At 40.0% G+C, this 18,009-nt stretch overlaps 1 protein-coding gene across 2 annotated transcripts; it reads left to right on the forward strand.

Moving 5' to 3' along the window:
* The first annotated feature begins 32 nt into the window (after nt 1–32).
* LOC138983592 (nucleoside diphosphate kinase homolog 7-like) lies at nt 33–17,794 on the forward strand. Of its 2 annotated transcripts, XM_070356869.1 has the most exons (10): nt 33–151; nt 3,974–3,988; nt 6,282–6,386; nt 8,020–8,189; nt 8,718–8,879; nt 10,236–10,390; nt 11,328–11,483; nt 13,450–13,697; nt 15,759–15,866; nt 16,288–17,794. In XM_070356869.1, the coding sequence occupies exons 1-10, from the start codon at nt 149–151 to the stop codon at nt 16,318–16,320; spliced, it is 1,155 nt and encodes a 384-aa protein (XP_070212970.1). In that variant the 5' UTR covers nt 33–148; the 3' UTR covers nt 16,321–17,794. The 2 variants fall into 2 exon arrangements, with proteins under 2 accessions (XP_070212970.1, XP_070212971.1); XM_070356870.1 differs by lacking the exon at nt 3,974–3,988 and having other exon boundaries at nt 37–151.
* The last annotated feature ends 215 nt before the right edge of the window (nt 17,795–18,009 follow it).

Here is an 18,009-nt window from a genome sequence, read left to right on the forward strand (position 1 = left end):
GTACACTGTCAAAGAATTGTAACCAATGAAAAAATAGATTACAACTGCGAGTGTCGGAAGCGGCTGTTGCTACAACAAGTAGGTGCACGGCTACAGACGTGAGAATTCAAATTTCTGTGGAAATTATTCTCATCTACAGACTCTCACCATGGTAAGATACTCATTTTGTTATTAATGTCAATGAATCAAGAGCCTCTGTTTCATAAGGAACGAATCCTGACGTCAAAATTGGCATGCAAAGTCAAAGTGTGTTTGGCGCTTCCCTTTTGATGAAATCTGATCTGAAAATTTAGCTATTGGTCATTTTGATTCATAATGCTGCTGTAATATCATACTTCCAGCAAAATCATTAATAAGTCTTGTACTACTTTTAGGTTGACTGCGACAGTAATTTTAGTGCTGGGATTTTAAGCGTTAAGACAACAGTGAACATTATTGTTGCTTAGCTTTTGGACTGAAACCTTGAGAGGGAGCTAGTATCTATAGGGGATAATTCAATCAGCAAACCTGCGAAAGCAGCATTTCTCTACAAAATTTGCTTTTGAAACGACGGAAATAGGATAATCATAAACCTTTGAAACATTCATCCCTACCACTCACCTTTTTACGACGGATGAACATTCTCTTATATATTACTAGCTAGTCTAGTGTCCATCTTATTCACTCTCTCACATGCACACACACATGAACCCAGCAGAATGACATACAGTGGAGTCCGGGTACAACGAATCTCAAGGGAGATACATTTTAGTTCGTTATATATCAGTAATTCGCTGTAGAGTTTTCAACCCTAAATGGCCTCAAGACAAGTTTTCCCACTCACCTTCAAATGATCGTCCCATCGATCTTTCCTTGGAGAGTACAATCTCTGCATGTTTTCAACAGCTTCATAATATAAACCATAGAGAGCTCTAGCAAACTAACAGCGGGAGATGCACGAAAAGCGTCAGTTTTCACGATAAAACTTTGACTCGCTCATTCACGGGACATAACTGCACTCCGGACTGTCCACAGTGTTGAGCAATTTAGGAGACTTCACTGCCTGAGGAGAGTATTGATTTAAATGAACGCGTGGTTCTATATCGCGTCACTCGGTCACGGATCGGAGAAAACCAAAAAACAGTTCCAGATTTCGAAACCATGTTCGTCAGCCATTGTTTTTAGCAAGATGTGCACGAGTTTCGCTGACGTACATCGCAAAATGTCATGACGTCACCACAACTTTCGGTTTTGGTTCGATCTGTGCACCTCCCGCTGTTAGTTTGTTCAGAGTTCGCTCATCACGCGATGTGCACTTGTGTTTGTGTATTTTTGTCTTTGGAGACAATTATTGACATCAGTTCGTTGTAGCCTTGTGACTTTTAGAGACAAAACGGCTCTGGGGCGATGAAAACATGTTTGTTAAAAGAGGGGTTCGTTATGCAAATGAGTTCAAAAGGTTCGATGTAGCCGGAAAGTAACAAGTAAGAAATAGAAGGCTGTCTGCCGGGAAATCAATGGCAGTTCGTTAAAAGAGGGATTTCGTTATACCCAGGTTCGTTATAGCTGGACTCCACTGTAATTGGAACAACAGACCCTTTGAATTATAAAGAATGACTGCATGTTGACATTTTCCAGATTGTTCAGCTTCTCGATCCCTTCATGCAGCATGAACGTTGATTGTTCGCAGAAATTGAAATAGCAACCCTGTATTTTCTTAACTATTCCTCCCCTCCCTTAAATTACCACCCAAACCTCTGCTGAAGTACATCCTTAGGATGCCTGCTGTGTAAATAAAGCTAAGCAATACCTTTATCTTTAGTTTAAACGAAATGCATTCATATTTTGATATAAATTTTATGAACATTGCTTAAACTTGATGATCTCGAAGTGTTGATTCTTTTTTTTGAATTGACGAATTAATTCTTTATCGATTACTTCACTGCCACACGATCTTGAGATAAGTTCATTATCTGTTTCATAAGTGTCTGTCTGTCTATCTGTCTACTTCAAAGACCTTTGGGTCGACATATTAGGAAATGTAACGTTTGTTTCGTCTATAAATATAATAAAGGTTCTAATTACCTACCATTCTTATTTTTTGATTCTGAAGTTTGGAAAGTTGGCAGTCTATCTGCTTTTGGATTTTTAATCGTTCTTCAGATATAAACATGGATACTTATTGTTTTCCTTTCTTTTTATATTTAGTCAAGTTTTGACTAAATATTTTAACATCGAGGGGGAATCGAAACGAGGGTCGTGGTGTATGTGCGTGTGTGTGTGTGTCTGTGTGTGTGTGTGTGTGTGTAGAGCGATTCAGACTAAACTACTGGACCGATCTTTATGAAATTTGACATGAGAGTTCCTGGGTATGAAATCCCCGAACGTTTTTTTCATTTTTTTATATTTAGTCAAGTTTTGACTAAATATTTTAACATCGAGGGGGAATCGAAACGAGGGTCGTGGTGTATGTGCGTGTGTGTGTGCGTGCGTGCGTGTGTGCGTGTGTGTGTGTGTGTGTGTAGAGCGATTCAGACTAAACTACTGGACCGATCTTTATGAAATTTGACATGAGAGTTCCTGGGTATGAAATCCCCGAACGTTTTTTTCATTTTTTTGATAAATGTCTTTGATGACGTCATATCCGGCTTTTCGTGAAAGTTGAGGCGGCACTGTCACGCCCTCATTTTTCAACCAAATTGGTTGAAATTTTGGTCAAGTAATCTTCGACGAAGCCCGGGGTTCGGTATTGCATTTCAGCTTGGTGGCTTAAAAATTAATTAATGACTTTGGTCATTAAAAATCTGAAAATTGTAAAAAAAAATAAAAATTTATAAAACAATCCAAATTTACGTTTATCTTATTCTCCATCATTTGCTGATTCCAAAAACATATAAATACGTTATATTCGGATTAAAAACAAGCTCTGAAAATTAAATATATAAAAATTATTATCAAAATTAAATTGTCCAAATCAATTTAAAAACACTTTCATCTTATTCCTTGTCGGTTCCTGATTCCAAAAACATATAGATATGATATGTTTGGATTAAAAACACGCTCAGAAAGTTAAAACAAAGAGAGGTACAGAAAAGCGTGCTATCCTTCTTAGCGCAACTACTACCCCGCTCTTCTTGTCAATTTCACTGCCTTTGCCATGAGCGGTGGACTGACGATGCTACGAGTATACGGTCTTGCTGAAAAATGGCAGCTACTTGACTAAATATTGTATTTTCGCTTTACGCGACTTGTTTATAAATGTCTTTGATGACGTCATATCCGGCTTTTCGTGAAAGTTGAGGCGGCACTGTCACGCCCTCATTTTTCAACCAAATTGGTTGAAATTTTGGTCAAGTAATCTTCGACGAAGCGCGGACTTCGGTATTGCATTTCAGCTTGGTGGCTTAAAAATTAATTAATGACTTTGGTCATTAAAAATCTGAAAATTGTAAAAAAAAATAAAAATTTATAAAACGATCCAAATTTACGTTTATCTTATTCTCCATCATTTGCTGATTCCACAAACATATAAATATGTTATATTCGGATTAAAAACAAGCTCTGAAAATTAAATATATAAAAATTATTATCAAAATTAAATTGTCGAAATCAATTTAAAAACACTTTCATCTTATTCCTTGTCGGTTCCTGATTCCAAAACCATATAGATATGATATGTTTGGATTAAAAACACGCTCAGAAAGTTAAAACAAAGAGAGGTACAGAAAAGCGTGCTATCCTTCTTAGCGCAACTACTACCCCGCTCTTCTTGTCAATTTCACTGCCTTTGCCATGAGCGGTCGACTGACGATGCTACGAGTATACGGTCTTGCTGAAAAATGGCATTGCGTTCAGTTTCATTCTGTGAGTTCGACAGCTACTTGACTAAATATTGTATTTTCGCCTTACGCGACTTGTTTATTTCTCTTTTTAAATTAATATATATATAATATATATATTATATATGACTTCTTTTCTCAACTAAAATTTCCAGTCTCTTACTTTGGCGGTAAGTATATTGCCTATCTGGTGTTTCAGACTTGAACATATTGTGCATGTGTTTCCTTAATTAATGATCTGTTTGCTAAAAAAATTTCAGTTGTTTTGCTTTACCCCTACAGGTTGTTGCTGTTGTTCTGATCATGGTTGCTTCAATCATGTAGTCCTGAAGTTTTGATGTGTAATTATATATAAGCTGTATTATTATTAACTTTGGCAAGATCTGCTTAAAAAGTATCCCATTAACCCTGCGATGTTGTAAACTGCAATTATACTTGCAGAACATTATGAGCTTATATATATAAGTGTTACTGTTATTGTTAATGCATCCTGTAGATTTCTGTTTTGAGAAGAATGTTGGTTGGTTTGCTTTTCTGAAGTGAGAGGAGTTTGGAGCAAGAAGGAGACTTCCTGTGAATATCAAACATGGAGAATTCTCTCCCATCCAATTCCCCTTTCCCAGTGTGTTACACATTCAGCAACTATCTGCATTTAGCCTTGTTCATCTATATGATATATATATATAAATCTTCATCCATGTATGAATGAAATGTGAAACTGCACTAAAAATCCAAAATTGAATTAATTAATATGAAAATATTGTCTGGTGAAATGATGCTAGGCATAATACAATTTCACTCATTGCCTTTGAGTATATATGTGTTTTAAATATGCTTTTGACTACAAGTATAATGGTGGGGCTATTTATCCAAGTTTAAATTCTTTCCTTGTCATACCCCTATTTGTTTGCCATTAAACCTGTCTTCATGAACAAATCAACTGTTCCTGTATGTAGTGTTGTTGCCAAGCTTTTCCTTTTTGAATGACATTTTGGTGTATCAAGAATTATTTTTTTGCTTTTTGTGTATCCATATATATGTTTCAGATGGATGGCTGAATTGTGTGTGTTGACTGTGTGTGTGGTTGTGTATGCGTGTGCATACAGTTTTGCAATCAGATTTTTTGTCTGCGCATATAATATATATAATATATGTGTATACATGCATGCATGCATGTTGTTGAAGAATCCTTGTATGCATGTTTCATCTTCATTACACATTTTCAAAAAATGGTCTAACCATAGGTTTTCTACAGTTAGTATGGCATACATTTACAGATTTGTTTCTAAAGCCATCTCTCTGGAATGTTGATTCAGATTCAGATGGGCAGAAAGGCCAGGTGAAATATGGAATGCTTGTGAAGTATGTCAGACTCAAACTCAACGTTTTACTGTTGTGTTGTGCATGATATGATATGTACATGTATACATGTACTCTCATTTTTATATTTAGTCAAGTTTTGACTAAATATTTTAACATCGAGGGGGAATCGAAACGAGGGTCGTGGTGTATGTGCGTATGTGTGTGTGTGCGTGCGTGTGTGTGTGTGTGTGTGTAGAGCGATTCAGACTAAACTACAGGACCGATCTTTATGAAATTTGACATGAGAGTTCCTGGGTATGAAATCTCGGAACGTTTTTTTCATTTTTTTGATAAATGTCTTTGATGACGTCATATCCGGCTTTTCGTGAAAGTTGAGGCGGCACTGTCACGCCCTCATTTTTCAACCAAATTGGTTGAAATTTTGGTCAAGTACTCTTCGACGAAGCCCGGGGTTCGGTATTGCATTTCAGCTTGGTGGCTTAAAAATTAATTAATGACTTTGGTCATTAAAAATCTGAAAATTGTAAAAAAAAATAAAAAATTATAAAACGATCCAAATTTACGTTTATCTTATTCTCCATCATTTGCTGATTCCAAAAACATATAAATATGTTATATTCGGATTAAAAACAAGCTCTGAAAATTAAATATATAAAAATTATTATCAATTTTTTTTTTTCGAAATCAATTTAAAAACACTTTCATCTTATTCCTTGTCGGTTCCTGATTCCAAAAATATATAGATATGATATGTTTGGATTAAAAACACGCTCAGAAAGTTAAAACGAAGAGAGGTACAGAAAAGCGTGCTATGCAGCATAGCGTAACCACTACCCCGCTCTTCCTGTCAATTTCACTGCCTATGCCGTGAGCGGTGGACCACGAGTATACGGTCTTGCTGCGTTGCATTGCGTTCAGTTTCATTCTGTGAGTTCGACAGCTACTTGACTAAATATTGTATTTTCGCCTTACGCGACTTGTTTTATGTCTGAAGATGTCATAATTAATATTTCAAACAAATTGAATTTAATTTATTTTTTAATTTTTAGAGCATACATTTTTGCACAAGAGAGGTCGATGCAAACACAACTAGAAAAATTTACATACATGAATTGAAAAATGGATGTTGTTATTTTTCAGGATGATGAGCGGTACTGTTTCACTGTGGAGTGGTATGAGGAGATGGCTGCCCGCGTGCGGCAGTTCCAGTTCTTCTACTTCGTCAAGGCCCAGTCAATTGAGATGGTGAGCAGAGTTTTGCTTTGAATAAGAAAGGTTCATGACGGGCGCAGTGGCGTACAAAGTGCACGATAAGACATTGGCCTCCTAATGGGAAGGTCGTGAGTTCAAATCCCAGCCGCGGATGCCTGGTGGGTTAAAGGTGGAGTTTTTTCCGATCTCCCAGGTCAACTTATGTGCAGACCTGCTTGTGCCTTATCCCCTTTCGTGTGTACAGGCAAGCAGTCAATACCAAGTGCGCACGGAAAAGATCCTGTAATCCATGTCAGAGTTCGGTGGGTTATAGAAATACGAAAATACCCAGCGTGAAAACTTCCCCGGAATCAGCGTATGGTTGGCGGGGTCAAAACGGTCATACACATAAAAATCAATCAATATGAGGCTTATATCGCGCGTATTCCGTGGGTACAGTTCTAAGCGCAAGGATTTATTTTTTATTTTTATTTTCATTTTTTTTATGCAATTTATATCGCGCACATATTCAAGGCGCAGGGATTTATTTATGCCGTGTGAGATGGAAATTTTTTACACAATACATCACGCATTCACATCGGCCAGCAGATCGCAGCCATTTCGGCGCATATCCTACTTTTCACGGCCTATTATTCCAAGTCACACAGGTATTTTGGTGGACATTTTTATCTATGCCTATACAATTTTGCCAGGAAAGACCCTTTTGTCAATCGTGGGATCTTTAACGTGCACACCCCAATGTAGTGTACACGAAGGGACCTCGGTTTTTCGTCTCATCCGAAAGACTAGCACTTGAACCCACCACCTAGGTTAGGAAAGGGGGGAGAAAATTGCTAACGCCCTGACCCAGGGTCGAACTCGCAACCTCTCGCTTCCGAGCGCAAGTGCGTTACCACTCGGCCACCCAGTCCCACTCGTGCAAAACCATGAGTGAACATGGTAGTTCCAGCCCTTGAACGAAGAAGAAGAAGAAGGAAGGTTCATTGGTAGAGATGTTACGTATCATATTTGAAGTTATCATTAGAACAAGTCAGAAATCAAAACTGAGGGATCACAATTATTTGAAAGGTGGTTTAATTCTTTGTTTACCAAGTTGCATTTGGTGTTGAGTTGAAAGTAAAGGGGGAATAGACTGAAAAAAGGAAGGAAAGAAAGAAAAAGTTAGCAAAGCATAGGGTATATATATGAAAAGCTGCAGAAAGAACAGAAACTATTGACCAGATCAGGCCTGAAAGTGGCGAGTATTTTACACGCCATGGCGAGTAGAAACATGTAACTGACGAGTAGAAATGTTCATCTACTCGCCAAAATCGAGTAAAGTTGCTGAAACAAATTGTTGGTTTGGCTAGTAAAGTTTGCTCTCTGGCTAGTACATTTTCAGAATCACTAGCCAAAGGCGAGTACATCATTTTTTGGACTTTCATGGCTCACTGCAGATGATTTACAGGTACATTGTAATTGATTTGTCATCTTCGATTTCATTTGATTTTGTTGAAACCCACATTACACACATTTGTCTTTTGAAATACAATGCATGTGCACTATGAGCAGATTAGCATTTGCATAACTGCATCACATCCTGCAATCACCACCCTCTCGAGTCTTGCAAGCAAAACTGAATTTTTAGGCGTACAGTTGTTTTTTATACTTTCCTGTAACGTTGCAGTATGACATCAAGAATCGCAAGATGTTCCTGCGCACCAGTGTAAAGGAGAACAACATCTCCCCCGCAGACCTGTACCTGGGTAACAGCATCAACGTCTGTGGGCGTCTTCTCAACATTGTGGACTATGGTGATGACTACACTCGCAGGAAACTGTCCGCAAAGAAAGAAAGGTGTGTGCGTTGTTTGTTAATGTGATAAAGATTTGAATTTGCACCAAACATAGAAGATTGAATTCTGCTACAGAGGTGGTGAAGATGGACAGGAATCGCTGTTATGACTAAAGTTCACACCCCACAAAACCTGTAAACCGATTATTTTTGCGGCAGCTAAAAATTGATTTTTTTGTGTTTGATATAATTTATACATCAAATTCTGAGTTTGCAGAGTAACATCAAGGGCACATTAGCTGCAAGAAGCTGTAATTCATTACCTTCAAACAAACAAATGCTGCTGAGTATAGGCAGAGTTCTTTACTGTCATCTTTCAGCAAGCAAACAGACCAGCAATTACATTTTTTTTTTAAAGAACCCCCCAAAAAAGAAAAGTATGCAGTCAACCGGTATAGCATTCAGAGTTCAGAAAATTCAAGAAAACATAAATACAAAAACCTTCCATAATTGTTTAAAAGTAGACTTGATGTGAACAGTGGTTGAGGTCTGTAACAGTAACACACACTTTGTGAACTATCCTTTGTTCAGGACCCTTGGCATGATCAAGCCAGACGCGGTGGATAAGCTGGGACAGATCCTCGACAAGATCTGCCAGAAAGGCTTCCTCATCTCCAGGCTACGCATGTGTCGCATGAATCGCAACCAGGCCCTCTCCTTCTACCAGGAACACCAGAGCAAGCCTTTCCTCAAGTAAGAACTCTGTCTGGCATTAGATTTTTCTGCTTATTTCCAGTATTTTGGAAGCTAGCTGAGACCTTGGGATCATTCTTCAGATCCCTGGATTACACAAATATATTTGTTTTCTAACAAAATGTCCAGGGTGATGCGCTCACCCTTTTTTGACTCACATGCGAAGCAAAAGTGAGTCTATGTACTCACCCGAGTCGTCCGTCCGTCCGGACGTCCGTCCGGAAAACTTTAACGTTGAATATTTCTTGGACACTATTCAGTCTATCAGTAACAAATTTGGCAAGATGGTGTATGATGACAAGGCCCCAAAAAACATACATAGCATCTTGACCTTGCTTCAAGGTCAAGGTCGCAGGGGCCATAAATGTTGTCTAAAAAACAGCTATTTTTCCCATTTTTCCCATTTTCTCTGAAGTTTTTGAGATTGAATACCTCACCTATATATGATATATAGGGCAAAGTAAGCCCCATCTTTTGATACCAGTTTGGTTTACCTTGCTTCAAGGTCAAGGTCACATGAGCTCTTCAAAGTTGGATTGTATACATATTTTGAAGTGACCTTGACCCTGAACTATGGAAGATAACTGTTTCAAACTTAAAAATTATGTGGGGCACATGTTATGCTTTCATCATGAGACACATTTGGTCACATATGATCAAGGTCAAGGTCACTGACCCTTATGAAATGTGACCAAAATAAGGTAGTGAACCACTAAAAGTGACCATATCTCATGGTAGAAAGAGCCAATAAGCACCATTGTACTTCCTATGTCTTGAATTAACAGCTTTGTGTTGCATGACCTTGGATGACCTTGACCTTGGGTCACATGTATTTTGGTAGGAAAAATGTGTAAAGCAGTTCTTAGTGTATGATGTCATTGCTAGGTTTAGTTATTTGACCTTGACCCTGAAGGTCAAGGTCATGTAAAGGTCAAGGTCAAGCATGTGAGTCGTATGGGCTTTGCCCTTCTTGTTTCCAATTATTTTGTGTCGTGCCTGTCATTGCATGTCTGTGCGTAACTAAACAAGGAAGTAGAGGATTTGTTTAGCTGGTTTTAATTGTTCCACCTTAGGAGTATGCAGAGTGGTCATAAGTTGGCACATATTCATTGAAAAGTCAACAAACATTTCAAGTGATTCTGCAAAAGATTCAGCACCCTGAGGAACAGTGGGTTCCAGTTGAAGTAGATTTAGCCTTTCCTTGAAAAATTCTGCATTTGCCTGAAGATACGTGAGTTTCCTTCTGTACTTAAATAGGGTTTTCTCTGTGAAACATTTTTCGGATGGGGTTATCTTTACTTGATTGATATTTTTGGATTTTTTATCTTCATATTATTTTGATTTTGTGTTCTGCAGCGCTTTGCTAGACTATGTGACGAGTGGACCTGTGGTAACCTTTGAGATCGTAGGAGAGAATGCAGTTGGTGCGTGGAGGGAGGCCATCGGACCCACAGACCCCTCCGCGGCCCGCAAAACTGCCCCCACCAGCATCCGCGCCCAGTACGGTCAAGGTCTGTTCGCTTGGTCAACGATTTTGTGAATGGCTATGGCAGTGTGACTTGTTTAGATCACAACTTTGCATAGGCCGAGAATTAAAGCTAAGCAAAAAGGGAATGTGGTGCTGTTAATCTGTTAACACAAGCTAGCTTGGCTCAAGCCGTCTAGGGCCATAAAAGCCTTGCGTTTACAAAGAAAGGCATCGGTCATTGTTTTTTGTACAAATAGTCCAAACTCACCATTATATCTCATAGATGTAGAGAGCATAATATTTTTTAAAAATCTGATCTAGCTGATGTAACAAACAAACACACAAGACAGAGCGATTATAAACGAACAAAAATAAAACTGCTCCTTCCTCTTTCTTTTTGATAATTTTATTTTGGTGTGTGTTGGTAACAAGACATTATAATTCTATGCTCTTATTACCCCTATGCTCTTATTACCCGGTAGCTCAGATGGTAGAGCACTGGACTTGTGATCGGAAGGTCGCAGGTTCGAATTCGGGCCGGGACGGACACGGGTCAACTTTATGTGCAGACCCAGAGACGGAAGCCATGTCCCACCCCCGTGTCATCACAATGGCACGTAAAAGACCTTGGTCATTCTGCCATAAGTGCAGGTGGCTGAATACACCTAAACACGCAGACACCTGGGTAGCGCGACTCCGTTGCTGCTAGCTTTCCACTGGGAGGAAGCGACCCGAATTTCCCAGCGATGGGACAATAAAGTAATGAAAATGAAATCTTCACAGCATTCTTGCCCAAGAAACTTAGAGCAAAAGATTTTAAATACTTGGAGCGAAAGACTCTGAGCAATACAAGAAAATTTGTATCATGCAAAATGTTGAGCTTGTAGTGACTGATGTTGAACGGAAAAACTTACCAGTCATGACATAGAAATAAAATCCGTTAAGGCATAGTTTCACATTGTTTATACTTTTTTCCGCAGACGTTACCTTCAACGCTGTCCACGGATCGTCAGACCCTGGAGCCGCCGCCAGAGAAATTGAGTTTTTCTTCCCATCATCCGGCCCCGTGCCTCCCAACACAGCCAGGGTGGGCAACTGCACCTGCTGCATCATCAAGCCCTCTGCTGTCAAAGCAGGTCAGTGGAGCTGTCACTCATGCAACCGGCCCCCGTAGCGCAGTGGTAACTTAGCACTTTGGGCTGCGGGCGGGGTGGGTTCAAATCCCATCAGAGTCATGTGCGTTTTTCGGGTTACGGCTGGCTCCTGCCCAGAGTGGAATTGCTATTGTTCTAATGGGAAGGCTGGAACCACACAGCCGAGTGTCATTCACTTCACGAATGTGACTTTGAGGGTGCCCTGCATGAGGTTGTGCTAACTAGCAACTACCTGGCAAACACCACAGCTATAGGTGCAGCAGTTCTCGGGCTTAGTTGAGGCCAAGATATATTATGACACTATGCGTAGAGTGCGGCCCTGTCACGTAGTCTCAAACCGTAAAGCGCGCTTTTCTGTATTTTTTTTGTTAACTTTCGGAGCTTGTTTTGAATACAACCTATCATATCTATATGTTTTGGGATTCAGGAAATCATAAAGAATAAGATGAAATCATTTTTGGATCAATTTCTTACATTTTAATCGGAAGACTAATTAATCTATTTTGGTCAATTGTGATCACATTTTAAGAGTAAACATGACATATGTATATATTTTTAGATTCAGAATGTGATGAAGAATACGATGCAATCAATTTTAAATCTGTTTGCGAAAAATTGGTTTTAATGACAACTTTAATGAGCAAACTCATAAATTAATTTTTAAGCCTCCAAGCTGAAATGCAATACTAAAGTCCGGGCTTCGTCGAAGATTACTTGACCAAAATTTCAACCAATTTGGTTTAAAAATGAGAGCGTGACAGTGCCGCCTCAACTTTCACGAAAAGCCGGATATGACGTCATCAAGACATTGATAAAAAAATGAAAAAAACAACTGGAGATACCATACTCAGGATCTCTCATGTCAAGTTTCATGAAGATCGGTCCAGTAGTTTTCTCTGAATCGCTCTACACACACAGACACAGACACACACAGACACACACACACACACACACACACACACACACACACACACAACACACACACACACACACACACACACACACACACACACACACATACACCACAACCCTCGTCTCGATTCCCCCCTCTACGTTAAAACATTTAGTCAAAACAAAACAAAAGAAAAGTCACTCATGCAAATCTTCAGACTTTTGGCTGAAATCAGACTTCTTCTGTGAGCTTCAGGAGTGCGGTTTCAAAGCAATGTGTTAAAAGTCGAATTCCGAAAATAACTGTCTGGCTTCTATGGGTTGCGAAAGAGTGAGCTATACCCTTGATTCTTTTGTTTACAAACATTGGAGGGGCCAATCAGTAGTGAGGGGTGTGTCGAAAACATATGGACAGAGGAAAAGCAAGGGTATTCACTCTTTCAGTTTCACAACCTATACAAACTCGAGTTATTTCCAAAAATCATCTATTCAGGCCAAGAATTTCAATATTTTCTGAGAATCATTGGTCACCTTCAGACTTTTTTTTTCATGCATCCCTGTTCCCATGTGTGATCAGTGTTGCCCTTCTTTATATTTAAACAAGGATGCATCTGAAGAAGGATCAAGGGGGCGAAAGTGGAATGAATCCTGTTTTTCACTTTGTCAGGCAAAGTGAATTATAACCCAAAATACCAAAAGCTACAAATCTGCATGTGAATTTCAAAATTATTGACATTTTGAGTGGCACTGCTGAAATCTATTTGTCACCTCAAGAGCCGTTTAAAAGATCCGACTGTCAAGTTTATCGCAACATTAATAAATCTGGTTTACTAAATCATTTCCCAAGGCATGGCGGGCAAGATCATTATCGCCATCATAGAAGCCTGGTTCCAGGTGTTTAGTATTTGTTGTTTGTTTCTTTGGAATTTTGAAAACAATCGTTCTTCGTCTCATCTTCTTTTCTCTCTGTCCACCTCACACACAAATAATTAACACACTAATGCTGCTCAACTTTAAAACCATACGCTTCTCAACTTTAAAACATGCATTTCCACAGGCATGGCAGGCAAGATCATCAGCGCCATCACGGAGGCGGGATTCCAGGTGGGCGCGACCCAGATGTTCACACTGGAGAAAGCCAACGCTGAGGAGTTCCTGGAAGTCTACAAGGGTGTGGTCCATGAGTACAGCGCCATGGTCGTAGAGCTCACCTCCGGCCCCTGTCTGGTGCTGGAGATTTGTGCCCCAGAAGGTTCCCCGCCCGTGGCCCCTGCCTTCCGCGAGCTGGCCGGACCGACTGACCCGGTCAGTTGATATTTTTGGTTGTACAGTTGTACCTTTGATGTAAGGCCCCTGTGATATGAAAGGACACCTCCCATGAAAGGACAAATTTTTTATTATCCCTTTATTTATTATCACCAAAATATACCTGTCATGACAGGCCACCTACAATGTAGGGACACTTTGGGCTGGTCCCATTAAGGGTGTCCTTTCATCACAGGTACCATCGATGGTAGTGTTGTTCTTGTCATTGTTCAGACATGGGATTCTTCCGTAAAATTACGGAATTCCGTAAATTTTTAGGCTCCAGGGATCATTCTTGAGATTCGTGCAAATCCGCTGAGAAAATTTTGGGGTATATGTAGGTATAGACCCAAGTTTTTCGGCCGGTCCGCTGATCGCGACGCTCCATTCCATACTATTCTTGAACGGTTGGTTCCTAAAACGGTCAGACTGTTGCTGGTCGATCCGTATGGGAACGCGCGCTGTGTCTTTGTCTCCTACAGTCACCGTTTCAACGTAGCTATCGGGGATTCAGTATAAGCATACCGTATGAGAATGATTCGGCGCCATTTTTACATCGCTTCGAGCCACTTGCCAAAATGATGAGGAAGCTAAAGCGAGACGAAACCGTTCTATCCCGGGAAATTGACCAGCAGAAGTACAAGAAAAATCTCTGGAGATTCGACTGGCTCGATGAAGTTGTATCATTGAGCTGGAAATACGAGAAAGGCCAGAAGACACAAGACGTGAAACTGAAAGTTGGCGATGCTTTTGCTAAAATCAACTTGCCGGGAAAAGCTCAGTGCACTTTGTGCAACGATGTTAATGTTATCAACTACGGTTCCAATGGAAAGACTGCCCTCAAAAGCCACTTGAAAAGCAACAAGCACCTGACTATCCTGAAAACCCAGTCGTGTAATCAGTCACTGGGGTCGTTTGGCACCGCCGGACAAGGTAAGAACATTGAAACCACACCGTCACACGCCACCACCCCCCCCCCCCCCATCCCCCTCTCTCTCTCTCTCTCTCTCTCTCTCTCTCTCTCTCTCTCTTTCTCCTCCTTATTTTGAGTCTTAGCGTAAAATTAATTTGAGAAACATGGGAAGGAAGAGAAAGGGAGGGGGGGGGGCTTTGATTAAGCTGAAATATGCATTTCAGGGCCATTTTTGTGTGTCTAAAACAATAAAAACCTTCAGCTTCTGGGGGCGAAGCCCCCAGACCCCGACCAGGGGCGTTGCCCCTGGACCCTACTGGGGGCCTTCTGCGGCCCCCAGACCCCCACCTTTTTTTTTCCTTAATTATCACTTTTTCTGAATCCCATGTCTGATTGTTGTTGTCATGGCAGTCTCATTCTTCTTTTGTTTACTGAGAGTGACGGTCGCAGTGGCCGAATGGATAAGACGTCGGACTCCCAAGCAGAAGGTCGTGGGTTCAAAATCCCGGCCGCGTCTGGAGGGTGAAGGGTGGAGATTTGTTCAGTCTCCCAGGTCAACGTATGTGCAGACCTGCTAGTGCCTTATCCCCCTTCGTGTGTACACGCAAGCACAAGACCAAATGCGCACGGAAAAGATCCTGTAATCCATGTCAGATTTTGATATATTATAGAAACACGAACATACCAAGCATGCATCCCCCAAAAGCAGCCCATGAACGCAGAAGAAGACGAAAAAGAAGTTTACTGTGTGGCATTCAGTGTTTATGGTGATATCCCACTCATATTTTTCTGTGTAAGATGTATTCGGTTTTCTTTCCTTGCTGCCATGGGCTGTGTCGTTCCATAATTTTTCCTACGAAGTACACAGAGATGCACATTTCTGAACTGAAGACTTCACAATATCTATTGTTAGTAATTATATCGCTAAGAAGTCTATTTTCTAATAGAATTAACATTGTATTTTATTAACCTGCTGAAGGTTGCAGTCTGGGTTTTGATTGTACGTAAGGGACAATCCCAGGGCTTTCTCTTTGTGACAGAAAAATGTGACCATGCCTACTGAAGACAGTCCCAACCCACCCCCTCCCCCCTGAAATAAGGAGAAGGATAAGAATAGTCAGCATTGATTTGTCTGTTTCTGTGTGAAGGAAATTGCACGACACCTGCGACCAAGAACCCTGCGTGCTCTCTTCGGAAGCGACAAAATCAAAAATGCCATCCACTGCACGGACTTGCCTGATGATGGGCAGCTTGAGGTATAGATTAAGCATGTGTGATCTTGTGTGTGTGTGTGTGTGTGTGTGTGTGTGTGTGTGTGTGTTTGTGTGTGTGTGTGTGTGTGTGTTTGTAAGTGTGTGTGTCGGCATGTATGCATGCAATATGCCTGTGTAGGCTGTGTGTGTGTGTGTGCGTGTGTGTGTGTGTGTATGCATGCATGCATGTATGTATTTGTGTGTGTGTTTGTAAGTGTGTGTGCCAGCATGTATGCATGCAATATGCCTGTGTGTGTGTGTGTGTGTGTGTGTGTGTGTGTGTGTTGTGTGTGGGATGGTAACCCAAAGCGATAATCCATGCTCTGCCTACGCACAAGGAATATAACTTTGTGTACATTCTGTCAGAAATATGCTTGATACTAGAGCTATACCCAGGCAATTAAACATGAATTTTCTTTCACAGGTGGAATATTTCTTCAGGATTTTGGATCGTTAAGCGACAACATTTGTGACACCACCACCAACACCCTCAACAGCATTGATTAGAAGAAGAAAAAACCTTCAACATGTAACAAAGATCATGAGACTGTATTTCATGGTTATACCAAGACTGTGAAGACTGAGATTTACTTCATACCGGTTGGATAAGCAGCACTTCCCACACCTGAGGTAGACATCAAAATGAAAAGTGGAGTAAACAAAGAAATGTGTTTAGAGTGCTCACCCAGCTCCCTCCACATCAGCCTTCCCAAAGCTGTGTTGGGGTCTGACAATTTTAAAGTCGTCTTTTTAACATTTAGTCAAGTTTTGACTAAATGTTTTAACATAGAGGGGGGAATCGAGACGAGGGTCGTGGTGTATGCGTGTCTGTGTGTGCGTGTGTGTGTGTAGAGCGATTCAGAGTGAACTACTGGACCGATCTTTATGAAATTTGACATGAGAGTTCCTGGGTATGATATCCCCGGACGTTTTTTATCTTTTTTTTGATAAATGTCTTTGATGACGTCATATCCGGCTTTTTGTAAAAGTTGAGGCGGCACTGTCACACCCTCATTTTTCAATCAAATTGATTGAAATTTTGGCCAAGCAATCTTCGACGAAGGCCGGACTTCGGTATCGCATTTCAGCTTGGTGGCTTAAAAATTAATTAATGACTTTGGTCATTAAAAATCCCAAAATTGTAATTAAATTTTTTTTTATAAAACGATCCAAATTTACGTTCATCTTATTCTTCATCATTTTCTGATTCCAAAAAACATATAAATATGTTATATTTGGATTAAAAACAAGCTCTGAAAATTAAAAATATAAAAATTACGATCAAAATCAAATTTCCAAAATCGATTTAAAAACAATTTCATCTTATTCCTTGTCGGTTCCTGATTCCAAAAACATATAGATATGATATGTTTGGATTAAAAACACGCTCAGAAAGTTAAAACGAAGAGAGGTACAGAAAAGCGTGCTATGCAGCACAGCGAAACCACTACCGCGCTAAACAGTCTCGTCAGTTTTACTGTGTTTTGCACGAGCGGCGGACTATGGTCATTGTGAAAAAATGCAGTGCGTTCACTTTCATTCTGTGAGTTCCACAGCTTGACTAAATGTAGTAATTTCGTCTTACGCGACTTGTTTTTAAATAGCCTGTATATATATATTGAATTGCTGTCATGTAATCATGTCTGACAAGCAATTCTGTGATGTGATGAGATGGATTTTATGTCCATTCATACTGTATCTGTTCTTGGTCTAAAGTCATAACACAAAGAGTTCTGTTCATTCTTTTGGCTCAGATTGAAATTCTAGGCTGTAAATTGTAGTTGTAATTATATCAGAAATTCGGCTTGGGAAGCAAACGATAAAAAGCATCATGAAACTTTACAGCTGGAAACAAGCTTTTGTGTAAACTTTGTGTTGAATACTCTGTGTTGCTTTCTGAATGCAAAATAAAGTGACTTTCTCTTTGGTAAGATATCTGAATCCTCTTTTTTACAAAACATATTTGGTTATGCGTATATTCTAAGCATCTAGGTGTGTGTGGGTGTGTGTGTGTGTATGTGTGTGTGTATGTGTGTGTGTGTGTGTGTGTGTGACAGAGTGGGAGAGAAAGGTTATTCATTTGAATAACACAATATTTTTGTCAGCAAAACACTTCTGCATGGTATGATATAAGCAAAGCACACGT

The sequence above is a fragment of the Littorina saxatilis genome, linkage group LG13, assembly GCF_037325665.1.
Source record: "Littorina saxatilis isolate snail1 linkage group LG13, US_GU_Lsax_2.0, whole genome shotgun sequence".
NCBI classification, from domain to species: domain Eukaryota; kingdom Metazoa; phylum Mollusca; class Gastropoda; order Littorinimorpha; family Littorinidae; genus Littorina; species Littorina saxatilis.

Excerpts from the sequence above, each read along its gene's own strand:
- LOC138983592 (XM_070356869.1), top strand. Across the intron at positions 13,698-15,758 it reads TGGCCGGACCGACTGACCCG|GAAATTGCACGACACCTGCG; the intron begins GTCAGTTGATAT and ends TTCTGTGTGAAG. Across the intron at positions 15,867-16,287 it reads CTGATGATGGGCAGCTTGAG|GTGGAATATTTCTTCAGGAT; the intron begins GTATAGATTAAG and ends TTTCTTTCACAG.